Here is a 24,866-nt window from a genome sequence, read left to right on the forward strand (position 1 = left end):
TTATTCTCGAAAAAGACAATTTCACGAGAGCCCACAGCGTTGTAGCAATGATCGGCAACGGCGGAAGAATCAGTTTTGCCGTGTTTCAGATCTGACTTGTGCTCGCGGACACGATCAGAGATATGACGTTTCGTTTCTCCAATGTAGCAATCACTACAACTGCAACTCAGTTTGTAGACTCCAGGGTATTGTAAGTCAGGAATGACATCTTTCACAGATGGAATTAGATCACGGATTTTATGTACTGTACTGAATCGGACTTGAATCTTATGTTTGTTTAGAATTTTGGAGATCTTTTTGGTCACGCCTGCTATGTATGGTAATGTGATAGTTTTGATCTGAGTTTCATGTGGCTGTTTTTGTATGGTGGGAGAAACAGCTTGGCGGATGGTGCGGTCAGAGTATCCGTTCATCCTGAGGGCCCGATGTACATGTCTTAATTCACTGCCCAGGTGGTGTTGGTCAGAAATACCATGAGCTCTGTGGTATAGCGTTTTGATGAGAGAATTATTTTGAGATGGGTGGTGGTGGGAATCGGGTTTCAAGTAGGAATTTGTGTGGGTGGCTTTCCTGTAGACAGAATGTCCCAAGGATCCTCTCAAACAGAATATCTAAGAATGGTAGTTTACCATCTTTCTCCACTTCCATGGTGAATCTGATGGATGGGTGTCTGGAATTGATGTGGTCCAAGAAGTGGTCCAATGCTGGGAGGCCATGTGGCCAAATGACGAAAGTGTCATCCACATAACTCTTCCACAGGGAAGGACGCAGGGTGGATGTCTGGATGGCGTCTGATTCAAACTTTTCCATGAACATGTTAGCTATCACTGGTGACAAGGGGGAGCCCATAGGGGTACCCTCATTCTGTTTGTAGAAGGTGCCATTCCAGGTAAAATAAGTGTTGGTGAGGCAATGCCTAACCAGCGCAGGTACATCCGAATTCAATCCATGTTGGACCAAGTCCTCAATTATTGTTAGGGTGTCAGGTACTGGGACCTTGGTAAACAGAGATACTACATCAAAACTGACGAGGATATCATCAGGAGATAGTACCATGTCCTTGACCATAGAGACTAATTGGGTTGAATTGAGTACTGCCGAAGATGTCTTACCTGTGAAGTGAAGCAAAGTATCTGATTAAAACCAGGCCAGTTTGTACGTAGGAGAGTTGATCGTCGACACGATGGGTCGTAGCGGGGTGCCTTCTTTATGGATCTTGGGAAGACCATAGAGTCTGGGAGATCTTGCCGCCGATGGTTTTAGAGAGGGACGTTTGGTTGGTTCGATTAGAGAAGTCTAACTCGTGATGATTTTGTTAGTTTTTGTCGTTAGGATGTTAGTAGGATCGTTTTTAATTCTGGAGTAACTCCCATCATTAAGTAGGTCCAGGATTTTGTTGTTGTATGAATCTGTATCCATGATGACCGTGGCATTGCCCTTGTCTGCCGAGAGGATGAAAATATCATCTCTCTTTTTTAGGTCCGCGAGTTCAGAGCGTTCGTTTTTGCTAATGTTACTAGTGGGTTTCTTAGCATTCTTAAGAATAGTGGCTATTTCAGCTCTTGCTACATTTTTTATTTAATTTTTATTTTACTTTTATTAATTTTATTTTTTTACCTACGTGAATTTACCGAAAAAACCTAAGAAGTTGTGAGGATTGTTTACGCTCAGCAGCCCCGTTGTGATGGAGAGCCACGGAGCCCCTAGCCACCAACTGCCACCAGCCAGTCACGGGCGTCGCGCTGCGCGTGGCGGTGACGAGGGTGGTGAGCGCCGTGCGTCGTGGTGGCGTCTGCCCTCTGCGCTGTTCACGTTCACCTCTCTCAGGATGCACCGCTCAGATCCACAATCCTCACTGAATCACCGTACCCCACCCACAGCCCAGGTTGTAGGGGCTGAGTGAAAGTTTTATTAAACGAGTGCAACGGCACCATGGAGTCGGCGCTGTAAAACGACAGCAGCCCCGCGTCCCAGTCCAGATGGACCCCGACTCTCCGCGGAGGCTGCGGCACCGACAGTGACGTCACTACCCCGCCATGCCGCACTGAGAAGCTGTCGCCATCTTTCTGTAGACACCAGGAGACGTCGCTCCCTCCCAGGAGGCACTCAGCACCACCCCCTCTCCGTGGGATCGTCCCGTACGCGACTCCAACCCCATACCACCCCGCGCTCCCCACGTCCACCTCCCAGTAGTGGTGACCCGACGAGAAGCTCTCAGAGCACAGGGTTTGTGGCCGGCGCTCAAAGCGGTGTGGGTGATGGGGGCGACCCTGGGAGACACCGCTCACCGTCACAGTCCTGAGATCCGAGGAAATCTGGAGGCGGTCGTGGGCTGAGTTTGTGTCCAGAGTCGGTGAGCATCCATCTGTGGTGAATATTAGTGTACACACACTAATATTAGTTAGTATTAGTGTACACACACTAATATTAGTTAGTATTATTGTACCCATACTAATATTCGATAGTATTAGTGTACAAAAACTCATATTAGTTAGTATTAGTGCACACACACTAATATTCGCTAGTATTAGTGTACACATATTAATATTAGTTAGTATTAGTGTACACATACTAATATTAGTTAGTATTAGTGTACACAAACTAATATTCGTTAGTATTAGTGTGCACACACTAATATTAGTTAGTATTAGTGTACACACACTAATATTAGTTAGTATTAGTGTACATATACTAATATTCGTTAGAATTAGTGTACACATACTAATATTAGTTAGTTTTAGTGTACACAAACTAATATTCGTTAGTATTTGTGTACATATACTAATATTCGTTAGAATTAGTGTACACATACTAATATTCGCTAGTATCTGCATACACATACTGATAATCACTCGTGAATAATAATTAGTGAATAATTAATCATAGTACCACAATAACTTGACTATGTGTGTCACAGCCTCGCACACTCTCACACCCACACACAGACATTGTGTGTCACAGCCTCGCACACTCTCACATCCACACACAGACATTGTGCGTCACAGCCTCGCACACTTTCACATCCGCACACACAGACATTGTGTGTCACAGCCTCGCACACTCTCACATCCACACACACAGACATTGTGTGTCACAGCCTCGCACACTCTCACATCCACACACAGACATTGTGTGTCACAGCCTCGCACACTCTCACATCCACACAGACATTGTGTGTCACAGCCTCACACACTCTCACACCCACACACAGACATTGTGTGTCACAGCCTCGCACACTCTCACACCACACACAGACATTGTGTGTCACAGCCTCGCACACTCTCACATCCAGGCACAGACATTGTGTGTCACTCCGCTGCTGGATGAGCGCCTCCCCGCCCCGTGTGCACCCTGGAGGGGAGGTTATTTGACCATACTTCACCGAACTCGTCGGTGCTCGTTAGCGATGGTGGGGATCGTGAACGTAGAAGCGTAGAGGTACAGTACAACTATGGTTCATGCTGCGCTGCCCTCTGCTGCCCACCCTGTCACAATAGTTTAAAGTTTTTATTTAATTAAATGACGTTGATGCCCAAAGCTCTGCCGGGTTCTCCGGGTTTTTCCTCCACAAGCAGCGAGTATTTTTCTGCTTCTATTAATGTCCATATGGTGACGATATCAGGCACTTGGTTGAGCTGTCGTTTGTGGTGTCCAGGTCGCTTCTGAACAAGATCTACACAGCTCAGTGGAGCCTTGCCTGGTAAAATTAAATTAGTTCAGTCTATGGATCTCTATTTGTCCCTTGGCATCTTTATTGTTCTCTACGTGTGACTATGGGTCCAGTATCTATATGGGTCTCTCTGTATCTATATGAGTCTCTCTGTATCTCTGTGTCCCTATGTATTTCTATGGGTCTCTATGTTTCTCTGAGTCCCTATATATGTCTGTGTCGATATGTATATGTAAGAGGTGTCTAGGTATCTCTATGGGTGTCTATGTATCTCTATGTGTTCTTGTTGTATCTCTATGTGTCCCTATGTATCTCTATGTGTCCCTTGGTATATTTAGTGTTTTCTACGTGTGACTATGGGTCTAGAATCTATATGGGTCTCTCTGTATCTATATGGGTCTCTATGTATATTTGGCTGCTGATATAAATGTCCACGTGATGACGATGATGATGTCAGCCATTTGGTTGAACTATATTTGTGACGGCCAGCTCGCTTCTGAACATGAGCTACTTAGCTTAGTGGGGCCCTGCACCTGGTCTAATAAAAATTGGTTAAATATGTAGGTCAGAGAGCCCCGGAGCCTATAGCACCTGCTATGCACGGTGGTCACCCATCCCAGCACTAGCCAAGTTCAACACTGCTTAGCCAGGAATCGACCCCACGTTGTGCAGCGCGTCCGCCGTTGTCCCACTGCTCCCCCAGTGTGTACACTAACTGTTAAACATATTATCTAGTGGGTGAATGAGTGGGTGAGTGGGGGTGTGCGTAGGTGAGTGAGTGAGTGAATGAGTGAGTGTGAGGAGTGGTAACGTAGCAGTATGCACACTGCACTGCGTAGAAGTGACCTGGCCACACATACTGATTGCTCATCGAAGTGGCTTTTCACGTGGAAATGTGTAGCAGCCAAATACCCTGAAGGCAGATTTCTAAATGTGGAGCGAAAAAACCGGAAGACCCGGAGAAAAATGAGGATCTTGCACCGAAACTCCGAGACCAAGTCAATCATTTACATTCCGTCGTACTTTTTAAAGTCCTGGTTGTGAAAGCTGCCTACGCGATTATGAAACAGCTGCAGTCTCCATCCTGCACTTAGTTTTATGTGAACAGTTTAATCCCAATTTGCCCGCAGTGAGCACCCTAAGTAGAATAAGTTACTTATCATTTGGCTCACGTTCATCTTAATTCTCACCTAGCAGCCACTTTCCTCAACCAACCGTGAACCCACTGCACCCACGTGTGATGGTCAGCGTCTGAATGAGGTTGATGGGACTGGAACGTGCTTCGTCCGTAGCTTACAAAGTCGCCCTTTTGCTCTCAAGAAACGCACTGTCACGTTGCTGTTGTTGATTGCAACTCTTGACAAGTGAGACCCTTTGTGTTGTTGACAATCTTTCACCCAGCACCTGGGTGCCCGTTTCATGACCTGAATGTCCGCAGTTCTCCCTTGCCAAGGGGTCACGCTGCATTAATGCACTCAAGCCTGGTGAAATAAAGGATGCCCTCCAAATGGGTTGGATTTGTCGACAATGCAGAGTCTGTAATGGAGTCTAACAAAGATCGTCGTGGCAGAGGGACGTACCGAGAAAAGGCATAAGTTTAGTTTGGACGCCGCCCACTGAGATGACTTTTCCGAGGTTCAAACCTTGGGAGACGGGGGCTGGGTCATCCTGAGTCTTCTGGGAGATGGAGCTCCTCCTACACTCACAGCACAGGAACACATAGTCTAATGCGGGTCCATGTCTCTCTACACAGCATGAGACACGCAGAGTCTAATGAGGGTCCATGTCTCTCTACACAGCATGAGACACGCAGAGTCTAATGAGGGTCCATGTCTCTCTACACAGCATGAGACACACAGAGTCTCATGAGGGTTCATGTCTCTTTACACATTGACAATACAGGCAGCCCACGACTTGCGAACGCCAGTACTTACAAACCAGCTTCCATTGAATATAAAAAATAACATTGATTGAAAGTGCAAACTCGCAGTTGCAAACTGAACCGCATAACTATTTTGTTCAGAGGAGCGATCCTCTGCCAGATGTAATGAGTCGGCCTCGTGCTGGGAGTGTTTGCGTGTATACTAACATTGTGTGTGTGTGTGTGAAAGTGTGGGGGGTATGTGATGCCGCCGCCGCGAAGCCGTTCGGCAGGCGCCAAATCCCCGACCTCGCCACCACCAAGCAACGGAGCCGACCCCGCGTCCCCCTCACCTCACCTCACATGAACACACCCGCACTCATTTTCCCCGCCCATAGAGCTCCGAGGGGAGGTCGCCTGGCCGACCGGTTTTTATCCGAGAAACCCTTATCGGGGTTAACTCTCACGGTTTCCGGCGATCAGGGAATTGGACGACCTCCCCCGTGCTATGTTGCGCCGCGGCGCTGCGACCAGCCTTAATATGGTGTGGTCGCGGCATGGCGCATTCGGCCACCGCGGTTGAGGCGCATTTCCCCCCACACACACCCTGTTGTATCTGTTGGTTATCGAAATTTGTTATGTTGTATGCGTGCGTGGGTGAAATATTATGTTGTATATGTGGGTTATGAATATTCAGTGAAAATAATAATAATTAAATGAAATTTGGCCAAATGTGTAATTATCCGGAAATATGTTAATTTATGTAATTATGCACATTTTAATTATGCCAATTCGAGAGGTAATCGTATTAATTATGCGAGTGGGTGTAAGTATGCAAGATTAACTTAGATTAACTCGGCATCGTTGTCTAGGTTCGTCTCCTCTCGCTTTAACATTCCCAGAGGGTGTATTCGTGGTTATATTTTAGGTCCCCGGTTCACCCCGTTATCGCTTTAACATTTACTGAGTATGTATTAGTGTGTTTATTAAGGTCACCAAGTTCAGATCTCAACGCAGAAGCAGATCTTATGCATAGATTTCAGGAAAGAATCACACAACCACTTCTGTATTGATCAATTTATTACTAATTCAACCTTAACTATGATATAGTATGCGAACTCTCAATCCCGGAACGTCAACACGGCATCAATACAGTATCATCAACGATTGTCTGATTTCACTTTGACAACGGCACATGGATCCCGCATAACGCGATGGTTGTTAGTGAGAGAGAGAGTCGTTAAAATATGCAAATACTATGCTAAGAAAACCTAAACGTTAATGAATGATTATACTCAATATTGTTCACGCAGTACCGCACTCCTTATTGATCATACGCAACCCTTATCACGTTGTTAGCACCTTGGGTCACGGGACAGTTGAATATTCTGTAGAGGATGCGAGTACGTGCGGCGATTATGACTGAAAGATACTTGAAAGATTATACGGCGATAAAAAAAAACACAATCAAAAACAGTTATTATTCTTAAAGGCACCAATCTCAACAGATACATCGGCAGGTTATCTGACAACAGAACGGCTCGGAGTAAGGGCCTGCGACGGTGCTCCTTTTCCGAAGATCGTTATCTTATACCAAGTTTACTAATTGGGGACCAGATCACCTGATAAGGATCCGGTGGGCCACCACTCCCCACGTGACTCGGCGGAAGGAGGTGCCAAGAATCAGTTCGTATTGATGGATCTGTTGGGAATTTATGCGATTAAGAGTACAGCCCACTAAATATTAAAGATACAAATTACGAATACTCTTATAAACGACGGATGGCCATCACTCGGTCTCGTTGTGATGCCTTCCCAGCCACGGATGGCTTATGGGTTCGAGTGTGTTTGAGTGGTAAGAGTTGTCTTGAATAGTCAGTGTTCGGAGTCGATTCTTTGTGTCAAACAGACGCCTGGTGGTCGTGTGGTGAGGGGGCGGTGCGTGTCATACGTATCAGTCGCTCCCCTGTCACCGTGGTGAACTGGTTCGGATGGCTGTTGATACGCTGTCGCAGTTCGGAACCCGGTCGGTAGGTGGCGCCCACAACCCGCTCGCACCGCGCAGCTCTGGGTCGTCGCCAAACCGCGATGCTCACCACTCCGGGCGGCAGCAGAGACCTCCGACTCGGCAGAGGTTGACGAGCTGAAGATGAGTCGAGCCGACCCGCTGGTCGCAGCTCGCTCCTGAGCCGACCCTCCCGGTCGAGCTCGCTCCTGGGTCGACCCGCTGGTCGCCCTCGCTCCTGAGTCGACCCGCTGGTCGCACTCCTGAGTGGACCCACTGGTCGCACTGGTTTCCAATGCTCAGGATCCTTCCCTTTATGCCGAAAAATCCCCCTGGATCCCGCCCACAAGGCGGGACTTCTTTCGATTTTTGCTGTGTCAGGATCTGTCCGTAGGCAGGTGTGTCCATGTGTGTGTCCGTACGTCCGTATGTCCTTGTGTGCATCACCCACGGTATATTCCGTTGTCACACTCCCTCCATAAACCCACGAGCAAACAATCAGATGTTACAAATTGCCTCGAGGTCGTCTCTCTGTCTGGCCTTCTTCATGAACCCAAAACACAGACGTTACAAATGTCTCATAGGCGTCTTTGTTCGCACAACCTGGAGGGAGGGGCAACGCTCTCTCCGACCCGGCACACAAAGAAATGGTTAAAAAGTTTTAAGTTAACATTTGTCCCTTATTATTTCACAGTTATGATTCTGTATGTAACCTAAGGTCTGTTGTTTCCCATCGTGGTGCTTGACTCAAGTGGAGGTGTTTCCCCGAGCGTATACACACTCCTATCCCGCGCTGCGGGGATACAAAGACGGCCGGGATCTCCCTTTCTCTCCGACCCTGGGTTTAACATCGTTTTTTTATTATGTATTATATTCGACCTGGTGGTGATTCATCCCGTTATCCTGGCTTTCATAAGTTTTACTTTGTCTTTTCATGCATATGCTTATTATTATTAACTTATTTCCGATATCTTAGGTCAAGGGGTAAGCTTCTTGATCCTAGGAATTCGTATTCCTTGGTGTCTGCATGGTTATATAAGCGGAATATAGTTTACGGTGAATAGCGTTAACATTGATGTTATGTCCGATATTATGTATTGTGATGTCTTTAACTTAACTTGTTTGTCAGAGCTTTACTGACACGAAGTTGCATTTCATAGCCCCGCAGTCTTTGCCCCACCCTATCTCTGCTCGCCGTGGTTGTTGCCGTCCAGCTGACGCCGTTAACTCAAGGCCTTATTAATTTCCGTCACTCCTTGTAGGTGAGGGCGGTTGAACCTTGGAGTCAGTTCTGGTTTTTGTCTGCCTGCTTCTTCTTGTGTCCCCTGACCCCGGGAGTTATTATTCCTACTTTATGGCCTGTCGAAGCCCGACTCGGTTGTTGCTGGGCTGGTGTTGTTCCCGGCTTTTTGCTTACGTTTGCAGTTCGCCGTGCTCTTAATTTCCTTCCCTCTTCAACCTTATATCGACTATTCGCTCCTGTCTGGGTGCGATTCAATTTTGACTTAGGAAGGTTCTGATTGTCATATGCTTCGGGTCGAGTTGTATAGAAAGTATTAAAGTATGGAAATAACATTTCATTGACTTAACGATGGTGATGGTTCAGTAGGCGTAACTTGTGGCCTGGTTTAATTGGAGTGGGTGTGAATATCAATAACTTTAGCCTACCCTGTTGTTAAATTCCGACTTTAACGTTACTTTAATAGCAATACAGAATAATTGAGCTTTTTGTCTTAACTAGGCGAATGCGAACTTCTGGTGACCCCCGCAGCCTTGTTATTCAGCTGGGTCTTGCCCGCCTTGAGAGATATACAACACTCTTTTAAATCAGCTCACTCCCCTGTGCACACAGCCTTGAGCTGACCCACTTCTTTGTTCCCTCAGTGTGCACGTGTTCTAACTAGCTCGGAATCCCTGAACACACAATCAGTGATGATTCCTGGCTTTCTGTGGTTGTGATTTAGACAAAGGCGCCTCTGTTTTCTTCCATTGCCTTTGAGTCGACACTGCCCTATTATTTGCCCATGTGCTGAGGTCATAGAATTCGTTTTGACTTCAGTAATATTAACATTCAGTATTGGATTAGCAAATGGGCAATGGTTCATTGAGGTAGCTCGCAGCCTGGTCTCCAATTTGAGCGAGCGCGAGGATCGATAATTTAGCCTACTCTGTTGTTGAATTTCGAATTTTGACGTTACTTTAAAACAATGCGGATGGTTGGGCTTTTTGCCTTAACTATGTCTGGCTGACACTCCCACTGTCTCTGCCGCCTGCACGGGTGACATGTGCCCGTTCATCAGGCCTTATCTTCCCTTGAAGCAAGGTTGCAAATTCTGCCATCCTAGCCCTCCTCCAGTTCATTACTTAACAACACCTGGTGTTTTGCAGTTTGGTGCGCTTTGGTGTGTTCCACTCATTAAAAAAACAAGTAAAAAGATAATATATAAAAATCATCAAATATTATAAATCTTAATTTTGGAAGAAGGGTTAGGATACAACATTCCGCCCTTTTAAAAATGACCAGTGGTCAAATGGCCACGGGTTATTTTTAAAAAAATGTATACCCTTCTTCCATCATGAACCATCGATTGTCCTCAAGTTTTGCTGCTATTCCTTACAACGCGCGCGTACGTGTCACAACTTAACACGGTTATATGTGACAAGAGAGGAAAAAAAAAAGAAAAAAATTCTAAAGGAAGGTAAAACGATAAGGGAGGGAAAAATTATTCTATTGACTACGTGTTATAGGAGATATCGTTAAAAAGATAGTCTCTACGGTTATTCTTGGGTGGCATCATCAGGCCTTGGCTCTATCCCTGTTCCTGGGCTCGAATGGTAGGTGGCTTGTGCCTGCGATTAGTCTTTTAAGTTCGGCATTCATTTTGGCCACATGGTATGTTAAGGTTAGAATAGCCAGGACTAGTATGATCATCCCTGTTGCCCCTGTGATTCCCATCCCCATCTGTTGATTTCGCTGATATCCAGCCACTTCGGTCGCCCAAGTAAGATCTGTTATGTTAATCTCTGATTCGCTGAGGGATAATTTCACCATATGGAATTCTTTACTGTTCAACAAGTTGGACAGAGTGCTGCTTATCTCAAACTTGTGGCCTCGGAATGTGTCTACTATTTCTACCTCCGCTTGGTGTAGGCTTTTGTCTAGGTTATATAATACCTTGTCCCCTATGCGTACGAATGTTCCTCTTGGTATTGTGACCAGTGCGACGTGGCTTGGAATCGGAACTTCCATGGTTATGGAGTGTTGATCGGTGGAAACAATTGCCGTGTCTAGAGGGGTGCTAATCAACCACTGGGCATTAGCTATCATGGCCACTGTTCCGGTTCTTTCTTTGGGTTTACTTAGCTTAAACTTGCAAGCTTCCTTGGAGCTTAGGTTTGACAGACCACACATTAGTTCTGCTGTATTGGTCAGAAATGGTTCCCCTGGGCAGAGCCAATGAACCTCTTTCATTATTTGACACAGGTTTAGGTCAGGCACCAGGTACTTAAGGGGGCCTTCTTCCTGGTAGGCCACCACTAAGGGAGTTTCCATCTTGGAGTAAATGTCGTTATTCCATGTACCCACGTTCAATACTGTCCGCAATCGAAATACATTTCCGGGTTTGACCAGGGGTAAATTTAGCAAAAATGCCAGCTGTCTAGTTTGGGGGTCCACATGTATGGGTGTGGCTGTACCCATGTTGAAGGCAATTTGTACTTGAGTTGGACTGATTGTTTCCGGGGATGCTGCTTGTAGCACATCTTTTATCAGTGTTGGAGTTACCAGATATGACGGAATTTGTCCTTGTATAAGATCACTGACGCTGCCGCTGATGCTACGCAACAAGTCTTGGATCACCCACTGAATTGGCTCTCGAATACTCTCTTCTTCGTATAGACCTCGGATTGCAGAACTCAATTCTTGGAATGTTAAGTTAATCATGATAGAATGTAGGTTTACGAGAACCACGGTGTCTCGGAGGGTGGATCCCATTTCGACCAGATTCTTTTGTTGGTGTTGTATTTGCTGATGGATCTGATGCATATCGAGCTGTAAATTCTCGATACCTTGCGTGAGGTGTCCAATCTTTACGGCGTTGGATATGGAAACTCCTAGTGTGATTAAGGAGCTAAAACCGGATAGTATTCCAAAGACCCCTCCCAGGCCGATAGACCTCTTGGAACGTGTTAGGTTGACAGTGGTGGGGGGAAGTATCATGGTTCTTTGTAATTGCTTCAGGATCGTTCCGATATTCTGTTCACTATATCTTAGGAAGTCATAATACCATATTCGGGTTGCTTGGGTGGCTTGGGGTGGTAACTTCCCGAAGTGCTTCTTTACCACCAAGGCAGGTTCCAAGGAGACATAGACTTGTTGGGTTACTATTTTCGTTTCGGTTACTAGGAAGCTGGAGGAGTCTCTCAGCATCACCCCGGATTCTGGTCCTGGCTTGATCAGCTCTTGGCTCCCTTCTAGCTTGGCAAGGTACGTTAGCAGGAGCGTGAGCAGGAGGGCTGCCATTCCCTGGAAAACATGTTACATATTATTGTAGTGTGATAAGCCCATTAGTTTAGTTCCCCCCCCCTTTTCCACCTTTATTCCTCATCTCGCTCCACCAGCACAGGGTACGGTTTGATTTGGTTGATGTGCACCCACTTGTATTGCTGCTCTCTTCCTGTCTTTGTGATTTTTAGCTGATATACGACTGGGGACATTTTGTCAACAACCTCGTGTGGTCCTGTCCAGGAAGGCAGGAATTTCCTGCACTTCTGTTTCGTATCCCAGTCGCGGCCCGTGGTAGACACATATTTCTTTAGGAGGCTCACGATGGTCCTGTTGGCTCTTTCCACCTGTCCTGAGGATTGTGGATGGTATGCGACATGTAATTGTCTTTTTACTCCCAACATCTTCCACACTTCTGTGATGACCTCGGCTGTGAAGTGGCTTCCTTTGTCTGAATCGATCGTTGACGGTAGGCCCCATCTACTGAATATTTGGTTAATCAGTAGTATAGCGGTTGTTTCCGCGGTGTTGTTGGGTGCTGGTAAACACTCTGTCCATTTAGAGAATGCACAGGTCACAGTTAGCATGTACTTGTTCCCTTTGGTTGATCGGTTGACAGGTCCTATCCAGTCGATTTGTAGGTTGGACCAAGGATAATCTGTTCCCCTCCTCTGTAGGGGTGCCCTATGCTGTGAGGTCGTTGGCTGGTACTTACAACACACGAGACAGTTGGACACATGTTTGTGTATGTCTTCCCCCATTTTTGGCCAGTAGGCCACCTGTCGCAGCATCTGTCCCGTATTCACCTCGCATCGGTGGCCGCTGCACGGTTCATTGTGGGCGTGTTGTAACATTATTTCTCGATATAGAGAGGGGACTACCCATCTAGGTCGACCGTCTTTTTCGTTTGTGTATACCAGTAGCCCTTTTCGCATTGAGAACCTTTTGATTTGGCTATGCATGATCTCGAGCTCTTTGTTGTCATTCAAGTTGTCAGTAGTGATTGGTTTTCCTGCTGGATCTTGGATATGATCGGCGAGTGTCTTTAGTGTTCCGTCCTCTTGTTGCATTCTGATCAGGTCTTCGGATGGCTGGGCACTGTTCAATTGGGCTCTGGTTCCAGCTTCTGCCGGGTTCTTCCCACTTCTTGTGACCAGTCTTATCACGGCGATGTCTTGGTTCGTCGACTCTTGTTGTCCGTCTCTGTCGGTTTGGTCTTCTAGCTTCCACGGGGTGCCTTCCAGGCTTCCCACTTTTGCTATGGCATCTGCTTGATCGTTCCCAGTTTTCTCTTGACCAGGTATCTTGGAGTGCCCTTTGACTTTCTTCCAAAATATCTTCATATCCTTGTTCTGAACCATCTTATCTATGGCCTCGAATAGTTCTCGATGGTGAATTGGTTTATTCCTATGGTTCTTCATCTCGTTTTTTTTCCATATGGGTAGGTGGTGCAGGAAGCTGTGCTGTACGTAGTTGGAATCAGTGCACACCACCATGGTCCATATTTGGTTATCGGATGCCATCTGGACAGCGATGTGTACCCCGACCAACTCTGCATACTGGTTTGACTTTGGTCCCAGCTGAAATCCCTCTTGAATCCCTGTGAGTGGGCCAGTTTCCCAAATGACTCCTGACCCAGCGTGAAGCTTGTTCTCCTTCATCTTGGAGCATCCATCGATGTATACCACTGGTAGGTCGGCACATGTCTCCTTCCTGAAGGGCAGGTACCTGTTGTCCTCCGGAGGTATCTTTTCGTCCTCTGCTTCTATGCTGTCAAAGGTACAATCATGTAAATCGGCAAGACCTTGGGCAGTTGGACTTTTCTTGTTTTTTGCGTATTTCACTGTGATTGGTAGGCCTTGGAGTGTCAGTGCCCAGCTGGCTATTCGGCTGCTGGTTTCGCGGCCCTCTCGAATCTTCTTACTGTTGAGGTATGCCAAGGATTCATGATTCGTTTCCAGGATGATCCTCTCTCCGTTCAACAAGTTCCGAAAATGTTGTATGGCCCAGATGTTTCCAAATATCGCCTTCTCACACTCGGAGAACTTCATCTCCACTCTCCGGAGGGCTTTGCTGGCATAGGCAATAACTCGTTTCTCTGCTTCCTGTCTCTGGTACAGTACCGAGCTGATACTATGATCTGAGTATGCGGTCTCCAGGTAGTATTCTTTCCCTTTCTCTGGGTATGCTAGGCAGGATGCCTCTGTGATCTGTCGTTTTAATTCTTTTTCTGCGGCTTCCTGTTCCTGTCCCCACTCCCATGGTTCGTCTTTTTGCAGTAGGTTAACTAAGGGTCGAACGATTCCTGCGTAGTCGTCCACGAACTGTCGAAGGTAGTTGCAAATCCCTAAGAAGCTCCGAAGGGTCGTGACTGTGGTGGGCGATTTGAGTGCGAGGAGGGCTTCAAGTCTTTTGGTTTGGGGTAACATTCCCTCAGTGCCGACCTGGAGCCCGAGGTAGTCCACCCTTTTGCGTGCCCACTGTCCTTTTTGTATTGAAATCTTTGCGCCTGCTTCCTTTAACTGCTCGAGGGTATGCTGGAGGCTCTCGAGGTGTTCTTCCCATGAGGAGTCCTTGACTAGTATGTCGTCGACGTAGACGATGGTGCCTCGCTCTTTTGCGTCGCCCATCGCCTTGTGGAGGAATATGTTGAAGTCTGCGGGTGAGTTCGAGTATCCGAACGGGCAGCGATTCCAAGTATACTGTATTCCGTCGAAGGTGAAGGCCAACTTGTATTGATCGGTTTCTTTTACTGGCATGGTCCAGAAGCCATTTGCTAGGTCCATTGTGGTGAGTACCTTTGCGCCTTTTATTTGGTCGAGACCGTGGTGGATTTCTGCCATTGGCCATCGAGATAGGGGAACTGTTTTATTGAGTTGTCGGTAGTCGATCGTGAGTCTCCATTTTCCCGTGGGTTTTAGTACTGGCCAAATGGGTGAGTTGTAGGTCGAGTTGCATTCCCGGATTATGTTCTTTTTGAGTAGGTTCTCTAGGGTTTCTTGGATCGATTCATAGGCGGCCAGTGGAATCTTGTATTGTTTCACGTATACCGCTGGTGCTCCCTCCAGTGTGGGAATGGATACCACATGTAGGTCGGTTTTGCCACAATCATAGGAGTCTTTGGAGAACAGGAAGTTGTATTTTTGGAGCAGCTGTCGTAGCTCGTCTCGTTGAGTGTCGCTCTCTAGGGCGTCTGCTGCTTCAATTTGTTGTTCTATTTGTTCTTCTATTGTAAGGACTCTTTTCTCTTGGTTTGGATCTAGGGCCTTCGTGGTTTCGGGCGGCTCAATTGAAAGTTCCTTTTGCGTTACTATCGGTTGAGTTGCCTTGGCTTCATCCGAGGGTAATACGCTCTTGCCCTTGTGTTCTCCTTCCTCAGTTTGCAGTTCGTCGGTTTGGCCTCCAGGGGGCGGTATATACTCCATGAGGGGACGGTCATTCGGTGATACTGACTCTAAGTCGGCTTCCTTTCGGTCTTCTCTCAGTCTGTTAGTCATTAGCTGAGTGATTCGAATTCCTGCTGGGAGCTCGTCTTCGTTCGTGATTGTCGTTGATAGGTCGTCGAGCTCTTGTGTTATCACTTGGATTCCCGTGGAGTCTCTCATAACGTCTTCATCTTCTGAGTCCCTTTGTTGCTCCGGCATTGACTGTGCCCAAATTCGTCGGGATTCAAGGTTCATAATGGGTTTCAGGCGATTCAGTAGTTCGATCCCAATAATCAGTTCTTTTCCTGGGTATTGTACGACATATAGGGGATGGTTCATGTTGATTTTGTTGAACGTCAACTTCGTCATAACTTTGCCCAATGGTCGCATGTGGGTCCCTTCACATCCTGATTAGGTAAGTTTACTTGGCATCATTTGTAGTGTTTCATTATTCCTCTGGAGGGCAGTCTGGAGTTCGTCAAATAATTCTCTGGATATCATGGATATTTCTGCTCCAGTATCACAAAGGCCCTGGCTGGTCAGGGTGTCTTGCAGTATTACTTCCACGTGGACTCGTCCGACTGGTCCTACGGGAATCAATTCCCCCAGATGGTACCCTTTTCCCTCTGGTACCACTTCGGTGATTGCTTCGAGGCTTCTTGTCTTCCCTACGTTCACTTGGGCTACCTTTGCTCTGGGTGTGTCCTCCTCCTGTGTGGGTATAGTTGGTATTCTTCCCTTCGCTACTTGCATGGGAGTCTTCATACTCCCTAGGAGCTCTTTTTCCATCCTAATGTGGTGAGCATATCGATTCCTGTTAGCTAACGGTGGTCTATGCTCTATTGCTAGTGGAGGCGGCAGTGGGGGACGATATGGTGACTGGTTTGGTGGGCGTCGGCCTCCGCGGGGTAGGTATGGCCCGTCACTCGCTCTTCCTCCTCCATAATTCCAGCCTCCGCCCTCTTCTGCATTCCATGGTGGTGGCGGCTGTGGGTGCCAGGTTCCTCTGGCCTCGTTCCTCCCCCCACGTGGAACGTTATTCAGCGTGTTGTGGACGGGTGTTGATTCTATTGGGTTAGGCACCCTCTCCTGGGGGAATTCATGTCCACCCCGTGTGGCTCTAATATTATTCCTTGGAGATTCGCTTCCCTCCAGATCGAGGCATTCTTTATCTCTGGTGACGATGTGGGTTTTGGCTATGCCAGTGGTTTCCCGTCCGTTCACCCAGGCCGTGTGGGCCTTGCTTTCAATCTGGCGTAGGGAGGCAGTCTCGGGGTCCAACATCATTCCTACTATTCTCACTATTTCAGGTCTCAATGATTGGAAGAACATCACTTTTAAGACTGTCTTATCTCCCTGGGCATTGTCCACGTCCCCTGCGTAATATGCTTTCTTAAGGCGCAGGAGATAATCTCGTGGGTCTTCGTCTACACGCTGGGTCATCAACTTTGCCGCGTTCAATCCTTCGGATAGTGTGGAGTATTCCCCAAATCTCTTAACTACTGCTCGGCTCAATTGTTTAAAGTCACTCTTCACCCTATTTGGCAGGGAGGCTACCCGTGGTCTGGCGGGTTCATGTAGGCTCCTTGATAATAAACATGCCTTTTCTGCTGATTTACCCAGACCCCGGATCTTAGCCTCCTGTTCTACTGTAGCTATGTGAGTGTGGATATCCCCGTTCTTGTTATGTGGATCGAAATAGGGAATTCTCACGAGTGCTTTGTCCATTAGTTTTAGTGTCTTACTGTTAAAAGTGTGTTGTTCGTCATCAGTGGTGTCGGTTCCTGAGGAGTGCTCCCTTGAGCTACCCTTGTCTCCACTATCACTGTTGTCATGTGTCCCGTGTCTGTGTCGTGATCTCCCTCTGTCCGAGGATTCGTATCTGTCCCGTTGCTTGTGTCTCTTGTTTTCCTTATGTGGGTCTTGTGATTCGTGCTTGTGGGTTGGTGTGCGTGATCTCCTTGAGCGGTGTCTATGTGGTGAGTGTTTTTGTCCTTGACCTTCATGCTGCCTACTACGTGTGTGGTGCCTGCTAGGTGAGGTGTTGTATTTATGTTTGTCTCGTGCTTCATGGTTATCGGGATTCCTGTCTCTGTCATCTGTGGTGCGGGTGGTTTTGCATGGGTGATATTTACATGTCATGCGTCCCTCTGGTGAGCTCCCTCTGTTACCCATGTCGTGTTGGTCATCGTCAGAGGAGTCAGTGTCAGATGAGCCGTCACCATCACGGTGGCTCTGCTTAACATAACTTTTGTAGTGCCTTTTGCACCTGTTACGTGGGTCAACTTGGCTCGGTGATTTCTGCTTACCCCATGGCTCATGCTTGTGTGATGTGCGTCTCTCTGGTGAGCTCCTGTTCCCCGTGTCGTGTTGGTCATCGTCAGAGGAGTCAGTGTCAGATGAGCCGTCACCATCACGGTGGCTCTGCTTAACATAACTTTTGTAGTGCCTTTTGCACCTGTTACGTGGGTCAACTTGGCTCGGTGATTTCTGCTTATCCCATGGCTCATGCTTGTGTGATGTGCGTCTCCCTGGTGAGCTCCTGTTACCCGTGTCGTGTTGGTCGTGTTTGTGCGAGGTGCGTTTCTCTGGTGAGCTGTCTCTGTCATCTGCATCATGTCGGTCATACTTGCGTAGCGTGCGTCTGCCTGGTGTGCTGTTTATGTCATGTTTCCCGTCTTGCACCAGCTCCGCCCTTTTCCGCTCTATCATTACAGTGTATCCTGATGACTTAGGGTTAATTATTTGTCTCTCTCTAACGTTGGGGTGGTCGGCCTCATGTTTTCCCGTTCGTATTATTATTTCCTCTTCTCTCTCCTCGATTTGCGAGGGTGTTACTTTAGTCAAAATTGCTTTGCATAGTAGCCATACTCATTGTGGGATCTGGCCCTGGGCTACGTCCACGTGGCTCGGAGTGTGGTAAATTGTTACTCCCGTATGTGTTCTGTGTATCAACGTCTGGGTGTTTCACTGGTGCATTTAGTGCGGATTCTTTCTCTCTCACGAGGGCGTGCAGACGCTCTACCTGCACCATTAAGGACAGTTTCTCTTGTCTCTCCCTTTCAAATTTTTCCTCATTCCATAATCTTTCTCTGTCTGTCTGTGCGAGGAGATACGAGTCTACCCTCGCTATTTCTGCAATTTTTACGTCACGTTTGGCTTTGCCACATTTCATCACGTCCTTAAGTAGTTTCCTTCTATGGGCCTTAACATCTTCTGTATGGCTCCCCTCCCATATATCTCTCTGCTCCGTCTGCTGGCTAGCAGTCCGTCCAGTACGTTTTAACACAAATTCCCGATATTGTTTTTCCATAGATTCCATCTCCTCCTCAGAGGTCCACTCTGTATCAGTGTTATGCGTTGGTGTGTCAAACTCAGAATGTTGTGGATCCTGTGCCATCTCTATTATGTAGTGTGGTTAATAGACTTAAGAGTGTATCTTAATTCTAACATCTCATGTGCGTCGTGAGTTACTCTAGAATTCCCCTTCAGAGCACATATAAACAATTGTATCACAGGATGCGTCAGTTCAACTCAAGCAAATAATCTCAGCCCAGCTGTCTTTGTTATACTCTGCTACTCTGGTATTCCCTTCAGAGCGCGTTTTGTTTGTATACCCCCGTTTACAATCACAAGGCAACGTTAGTTCACAACACTTTGATTAACACATCAGCGATTCGTTCCTGAATTCATGCATAACCTGTCTGCGAGAAATCCCGGGCGACGCCACCCATTTTGTTGTATCTGTTGGTTATCGAAATTTGTTATGTTGTATGCGTGGGTGGGTGAAATATTATGTTGTATATGTGGGTTATGAATATTCAGTGAAAATAATAATAATTAAATGAAATTTGGCCAAATGTGTAATTATCCGGAAATATGTTAATTTATGTAATTATGCACATTTTAATTATGCCAATTCGAGAGGTAATCGTATTAATTATGCGAGTGGGTGTAAGTATGCAAGATTAACTTAGATTAACTCGGCATCGTTGTCTAGGTTCGTCTCCTCTCGCTTTAACATTCCCAGAGGGTGTATTCGTGGTTATATTTTAGGTCCCCGGTTCACCCCGTTATCGCTTTAACATTTACTGAGTATGTATTAGTGTGTTTATTAAGGTCACCAAGTTCAGATCTCAACGCAGAAGCAGATCTTATGCATAGATTTCAGGAAAGAATCACACAACCACTTCTGTATTGATCAATTTATTACTAATTCAACCTTAACTATGATATAGTATGCGAACTCTCAATCCCGGAACGTCAACACGGCATCAATACAGTATCATCAACGATTGTCTGATTTCACTTTGACAACGGCACATGGATCCCGCATAACGCGATGGTTGTTAGTGAGAGAGAGAGTCGTTAAAATATGCAAATACTATGCTAAGAAAACCTTAACGTTAATGAATGATTATACTCAATATTGTTCACGCAGTACCGCACTCCTTATTGATCATACGCAACCCTTATCACGTTGTTAGCACCTTGGGTCACGGGACAGTTGAATATTCTGTAGAGGATGCGAGTACGTGCGGCGATTATGACTGAAAGATACTTGAAAGATTATACGGCGATAAAAAAAAACACAATCAAAAACAGTTATTATTCTTAAAGGCACCAATCTCAACAGATACATCGGCAGGTTATCTGACAACAGAACGGCTCGGAGTAAGGGCCTGCGACGGTGCTCCTTTTCCGAAGATCGTTAACTTATACCAAGTTTACTAATTGGGGACCAGATCACCTGATAAGGATCCGGTGGGCCACCACTCCCCACGTGACTCGGCGGAAGGAGGTGCCAAGAATCAGTTCGTATTGATGGATCTGTTGGGAATTTATGCGATTAAGAGTACAGCCCACTAAATATTAAAGATAAAAATTACGAATACTCTTATAAACGATGGATGGCCATCACTCGGTCTCGTTGTGATGCCTTCCCAGCCACGGATGGCTTATGGGTTCGAGTGTGTTTGAGTGGTAAGAGTTGTCTTGAATAGTCAGTGTTCGGAGTCGATTCTTTGTGTCAAACAGACGCCTGGTGGTCGTGTGGTGAGGGGGCGGTGCGTGTCATACGTATCAGTCGCTCCCCTGTCACCGTGGTGAACTGGTTCGGATGGCTGTTGATACGCTGTCGCAGTTCGGAACCCGGTCGGTAGGTGGCGCCCACAACCCGCTCGCACCGCGCAGCTCTGGGTCGTCGCCAAACCGCGATGCTCACCACTCCGGCGGCAGCAGAGACCTCCGACTCGGCAGAGGTTGACGAGCTGAAGATGAGTCGAGCCGACCCGCTGGTCGCAGCTCGCTCCTGAGTCGACCCTCCCGGTCGAGCTCGCTCCTGGGTCGACCCGCTGGTCGCCCTCGCTCCTGAGTCGACCCTCTGGTCGCACTCCTGAGTGGACCCGCTGGTCGCACTCCTGAGTGGACCCACTCGGTCGCACTCGTTCCTGAGTCGACCCTCCCGTCGCACTGATTTCCAATGCTCAGGATCCTTTACTTTATGCCGAAAAATCCCCCTGGATCCCGCCCACAAGGCGGGGCTTCTTGTTCGATTTTTGCTGTGTCAGGATCTGTCCGTAGGCAGGTGTGTCCATGTGTGTGTCCGTACGTCCGTATGTCCTTGTGTGCATCACTCACGGTATTCCGTTGTCCCACTCCCTCCCTAAAACCCACGAGCAAACAATCAGGTGTTACAAATTGCCTCGAGGTCGTCTCTCTGTTTGGCCTTCTTCATGAACCCAAAACACAGACGTTACAAATCGTCTCATAGGCGTCTTTGTTCGTGTTGCACAACCTGGAGGGAGGGGCAACACTCTCTCCGACCCGGCGCACAAAGAAATGGTTAAAAAGTTTTAAGTTAACATTTGTCCCTTACTATTTCACAGTTATGATTCTGTATGTAACCTAAGGTCTGTCGTTTCCCATCGTGGTGCTTGACTCAAGTGGAGGTGTTTCCCCGAGCGTATACACACTCCTATCCCGCGCTGCGGGGATACAAAGACGGCCGGGATCTCCCTTTCTCTCCGACCCTGGGTTTAACATCGTTTTTTTTATTATGTATTATATTCGACCTGGTGGTGATTCATCCCGTTATCCTGGCTTTCATAAGTTTTACTTTGTCTTTTCATGCATATACTTATTACTATTAACTTATTTCCGATATCTTAGGTCAAGGGGTAAGCTTCTTGATCCTAGGAATTCGTATTCCTTGGTGTCCTGCATGGTTATATAAGCGGAATATAGTTTACGGTGAATAGCGTTAACATTGATGTTATGTGCGATATTATGTATTGTGATGTCTTTAACTTAACTTGTTTGTCAGAGCTTTACTGACACGAAGTTGCATTTCATAGCCCCGCAGTCTTTGCCCCACCCTATCTCTGCTCGCCGTGGTTGTTGCCGTCCAGCTGACGCCGTTAACTCAAGGCCTTATTAATTTCCGTCACTCCTTAGTAGGTGAGGGCGGTTGAACCTTGGAGTCAGTTCTGGTTTTTGTCTGCCTGCTTCTTCTTGTGTCCCCTGACCCCGGGAGTTATTATTCCTACTTTATGGCCTGTCGAAGCTCGACTCGCTGTTGCTGGGCTGGTGTTGTTCCCGGCTTTTTGCTTACGTTTGCAGTTCGCCGTGCTCTTAATTTCCTTCCCTCTTCAACCTTATATCGACTATTCGCTCCTGTCTGGGTGCGATTCAATTTTGACTTAGGAAGGTTCTGATTGTCATATGCTTCGGGTCGAGTTGTATAGAAAGTATTAAAGTATGGAAATAACATTTCATTGACTTAACGATGGTGATGGTTCAGTAGGCGTAACTTGTGGCCTGGTTTAATTGGAGTGGGTGTGAATATCAATAACTTTAGCCTACCCTGTTGTTAAATTCCGACTTTAACGTTACTTTAATAGCAATACAGAATAATTGAGCTTTTTGTCTTAACTAGGCGAATGCGAACTTCTGGTGACCCCCGCAGCCTTGTTATTCAGCTGGGTCTTGCCCGCCTTGAGAGATATACAACACTCTTTTAAATCAGCTCACTCCCCTGTGCACACAGCCTTGAGCTGACCCACTTCTTTGTTCCCTCAGTGTGCACGTGTTCTAACTAGCTCGGAATCCCTGAACACACAATCAGTGATGATTCCTGGCTTTCTGTGGTTGTGATTTAGACAAAGGCGCCTCTGTTTTCTTCCATTGCCTTTGAGTCGACACTGCCCTATTATTTGCCCATGTGCTGAGGTCATAGAATTCGTTTTGACTTCAGTAATATTAACATTCAGTATTGGATTAGCAAATGGGCAATGGTTCATTGAGGTAGCTCGCAGCCTGGTCTCCAATTTGAGCGAGCGCGAGGATCGATAATTTAGCCTACTCTGTTGTTGAATTTCGAATTTTGATGTTACTTTAAAACAATGCGGATGGTTGGGCTTTTTGCCTTAACTATGTCTGGCTGACACTCCCACTGTCTCTGCCGCCTGCACGGGTGACATGTGCCCGTTCATCAGGCCTTATCTTCCCTTGAAGCAAGGTTGCAAATTCTGCCATCCTAGCCCTCCTCCAGTTCATTACTTAACAACACCTGGTGTTTTGCAGTTTGGTGCGCTTTGGTGTGTTCCACTCATTAAAAAAACAAGTAAAAAGATAATATATAAAAATCATCAAATATTATAAATCTTAATTTTGGAAGAAGGGTTAGGATACAACATTCCGCCCTTTTAAAAATGACCAGTGGTCAAATGGCCACGGGTTATTTTTAAAAAAATGTATACCCTTCTTCCATCATGAACCATCGATTGTCCTCAAGTTTTGCTGCTATTCCTTACAACGCGCGCGTACGTGTCACAACTTAACACGGTTATATGTGACAAGAGAGGAAAAAAAAAAGAAAAAAATTCTAAAGGAAGGTAAAACGATAAGGGAGGGAAAAATTATTCTATTGACTACGTGTTATAGGAGATATCGTTAAAAAAATAGTCTCTACGGTTATTCTTGGGTGGCATCATCAGGCCTTGGCTCTATCCCTGTTCCTGGGCTCGAATGGTAGGTGGCTTGTGCCTGCGATTAGTCTTTTAAGTTCGGCATTCATTTTGGCCACATAGTATGTTAAGGTTAGAATAGCCAGGACTAGTATGATCATCCCTGTTGCCCCTGTGATTCCCATCCCCATCTGTTGATTTCGCTGATATCCAGCCACTTCGGTCGCCCAAGTAAGATCTGTTATGTTAATCTCTGATTCGCTGAGGGATAATTTCACCATATGGAATTCTTTACTGTTCAACAAGTTGGACAGAGTGCTGCTTATCTCAAACTTGTGGCCTCGGAATGTGTCTACTATTTCTACCTCCGCTTGGTGTAGGCTTTTGTCTAGGTTATATAATACCTTGTCCCCTATGCGTACGAATGTTCCTCTTGGTATTGTGACCAGTGCGACGTGGCTTGGAATCGGAACTTCCATGGTTATGGAGTGTTGATCGGTGGAAACAATTGCCGTGTCTAGAGGGGTGCTAATCAACCACTGGGCATTAGCTATCATGGCCACTGTTCCGGTTCTTTCTTTGGGTTTACTTAGCTTAAACTTGCAAGTTTCCTTGGAGCTTAGGTTTGACAGACCACACATTAGTTCTGCTGTATTGGTCAGAAATGGTTCCCCTGGGCAGAGCCAATGAACCTCTTTCATTATTTGACACAGGTTTAGGTCAGGCACCAGGTACTTAAGGGGGCCTTCTTCCTGGTAGGCCACCACTAAGGGAGTTTCCATCTTGGAGTAAATGTCGTTATTCCATGTACCCACGTTCAATACTGTCCGCAATCGAAATACATTTCCGGGTTTGACCAGGGGTAAATTTAGCAAAAATGCCAGCTGTCTAGTTTGGGGGTCCACATGTATGGGTGTGGCTGTACCCATGTTGAAGGCAATTTGTACTTGAGTTGGACTGATTGTTTCCGGGGATGCTGCTTGTAGCACATCTTTTATCAGTGTTGGAGTTACCAGATATGACGGAATTTGTCCTTGTATAAGATCACTGACGCTGCCGCTGATGCTACGCAACAAGTCTTGGATCACCCACTGAATTGGCTCTCGAATACTCTCTTCTTCGTATAGACCTCGGATTGCAGAACTCAATTCTTGGAATGTTAAGTTAATCATGATAGAATGTAGGTTTACGAGAACCACGGTGTCTCGGAGGGTGGATCCCATTTCGACCAGATTCTTTTGTTGGTGTTGTATTTGCTGATGGATCTGATGCATATCGAGCTGTAAATTCTCGATACCTTGCGTGAGGTGTCCAATCTTTACGGCGTTGGATATGGATACTCCTAGTGTGATTAAGGAGCTAAAACCGGATAGTATTCCAAAGACCCCTCCCAGGCCGATAGACCTCTTGGAACGTGTTAGGTTGACAGTGGTG

At 46.7% G+C, this 24,866-nt stretch overlaps 2 protein-coding genes across 2 annotated transcripts in view; both read right to left on the minus strand.

Moving 5' to 3' along the window:
• Positions 1-1,731: 1,731 nt before the first annotated feature.
• LOC133359641 (E3 ubiquitin/ISG15 ligase TRIM25-like) overlaps positions 1,732-24,866 on the minus strand; it is a 48,789-nt gene continuing 25,654 nt past the window's right edge. The window contains exons 5-6 of the mRNA XM_061578113.1: positions 5,251-5,366; positions 1,732-2,365 (exon numbers count right to left, since the gene is read on the minus strand). Coding sequence (XP_061434097.1) covers positions 1,824-2,365; positions 5,251-5,366 — 658 coding nt within the window. The 3' untranslated portion in view covers positions 1,732-1,823. The remainder of the gene's footprint in view (positions 2,366-5,250; positions 5,367-24,866) is intronic.
• Positions 10,217-12,879, minus strand: LOC133359639 (uncharacterized). The gene is made up of 2 exons (XM_061578111.1): positions 12,756-12,879; positions 10,217-12,061 (listed from the first exon to the last, which is right to left on the minus strand). The coding sequence occupies exons 1-2, from the start codon at positions 12,777-12,779 to the stop codon at positions 10,334-10,336; spliced, it is 1,752 nt and encodes a 583-aa protein (XP_061434095.1). The 5' UTR covers positions 12,780-12,879; the 3' UTR covers positions 10,217-10,333.

The sequence above is a fragment of the Lethenteron reissneri genome, chromosome 65 (genome assembly GCF_015708825.2).
Source record: "Lethenteron reissneri isolate LAM-NWPU_2019-01 chromosome 65, ASM1570882v1, whole genome shotgun sequence".
Lineage (NCBI taxonomy): Eukaryota > Metazoa > Chordata > Hyperoartia > Petromyzontiformes > Petromyzontidae > Lethenteron > Lethenteron reissneri.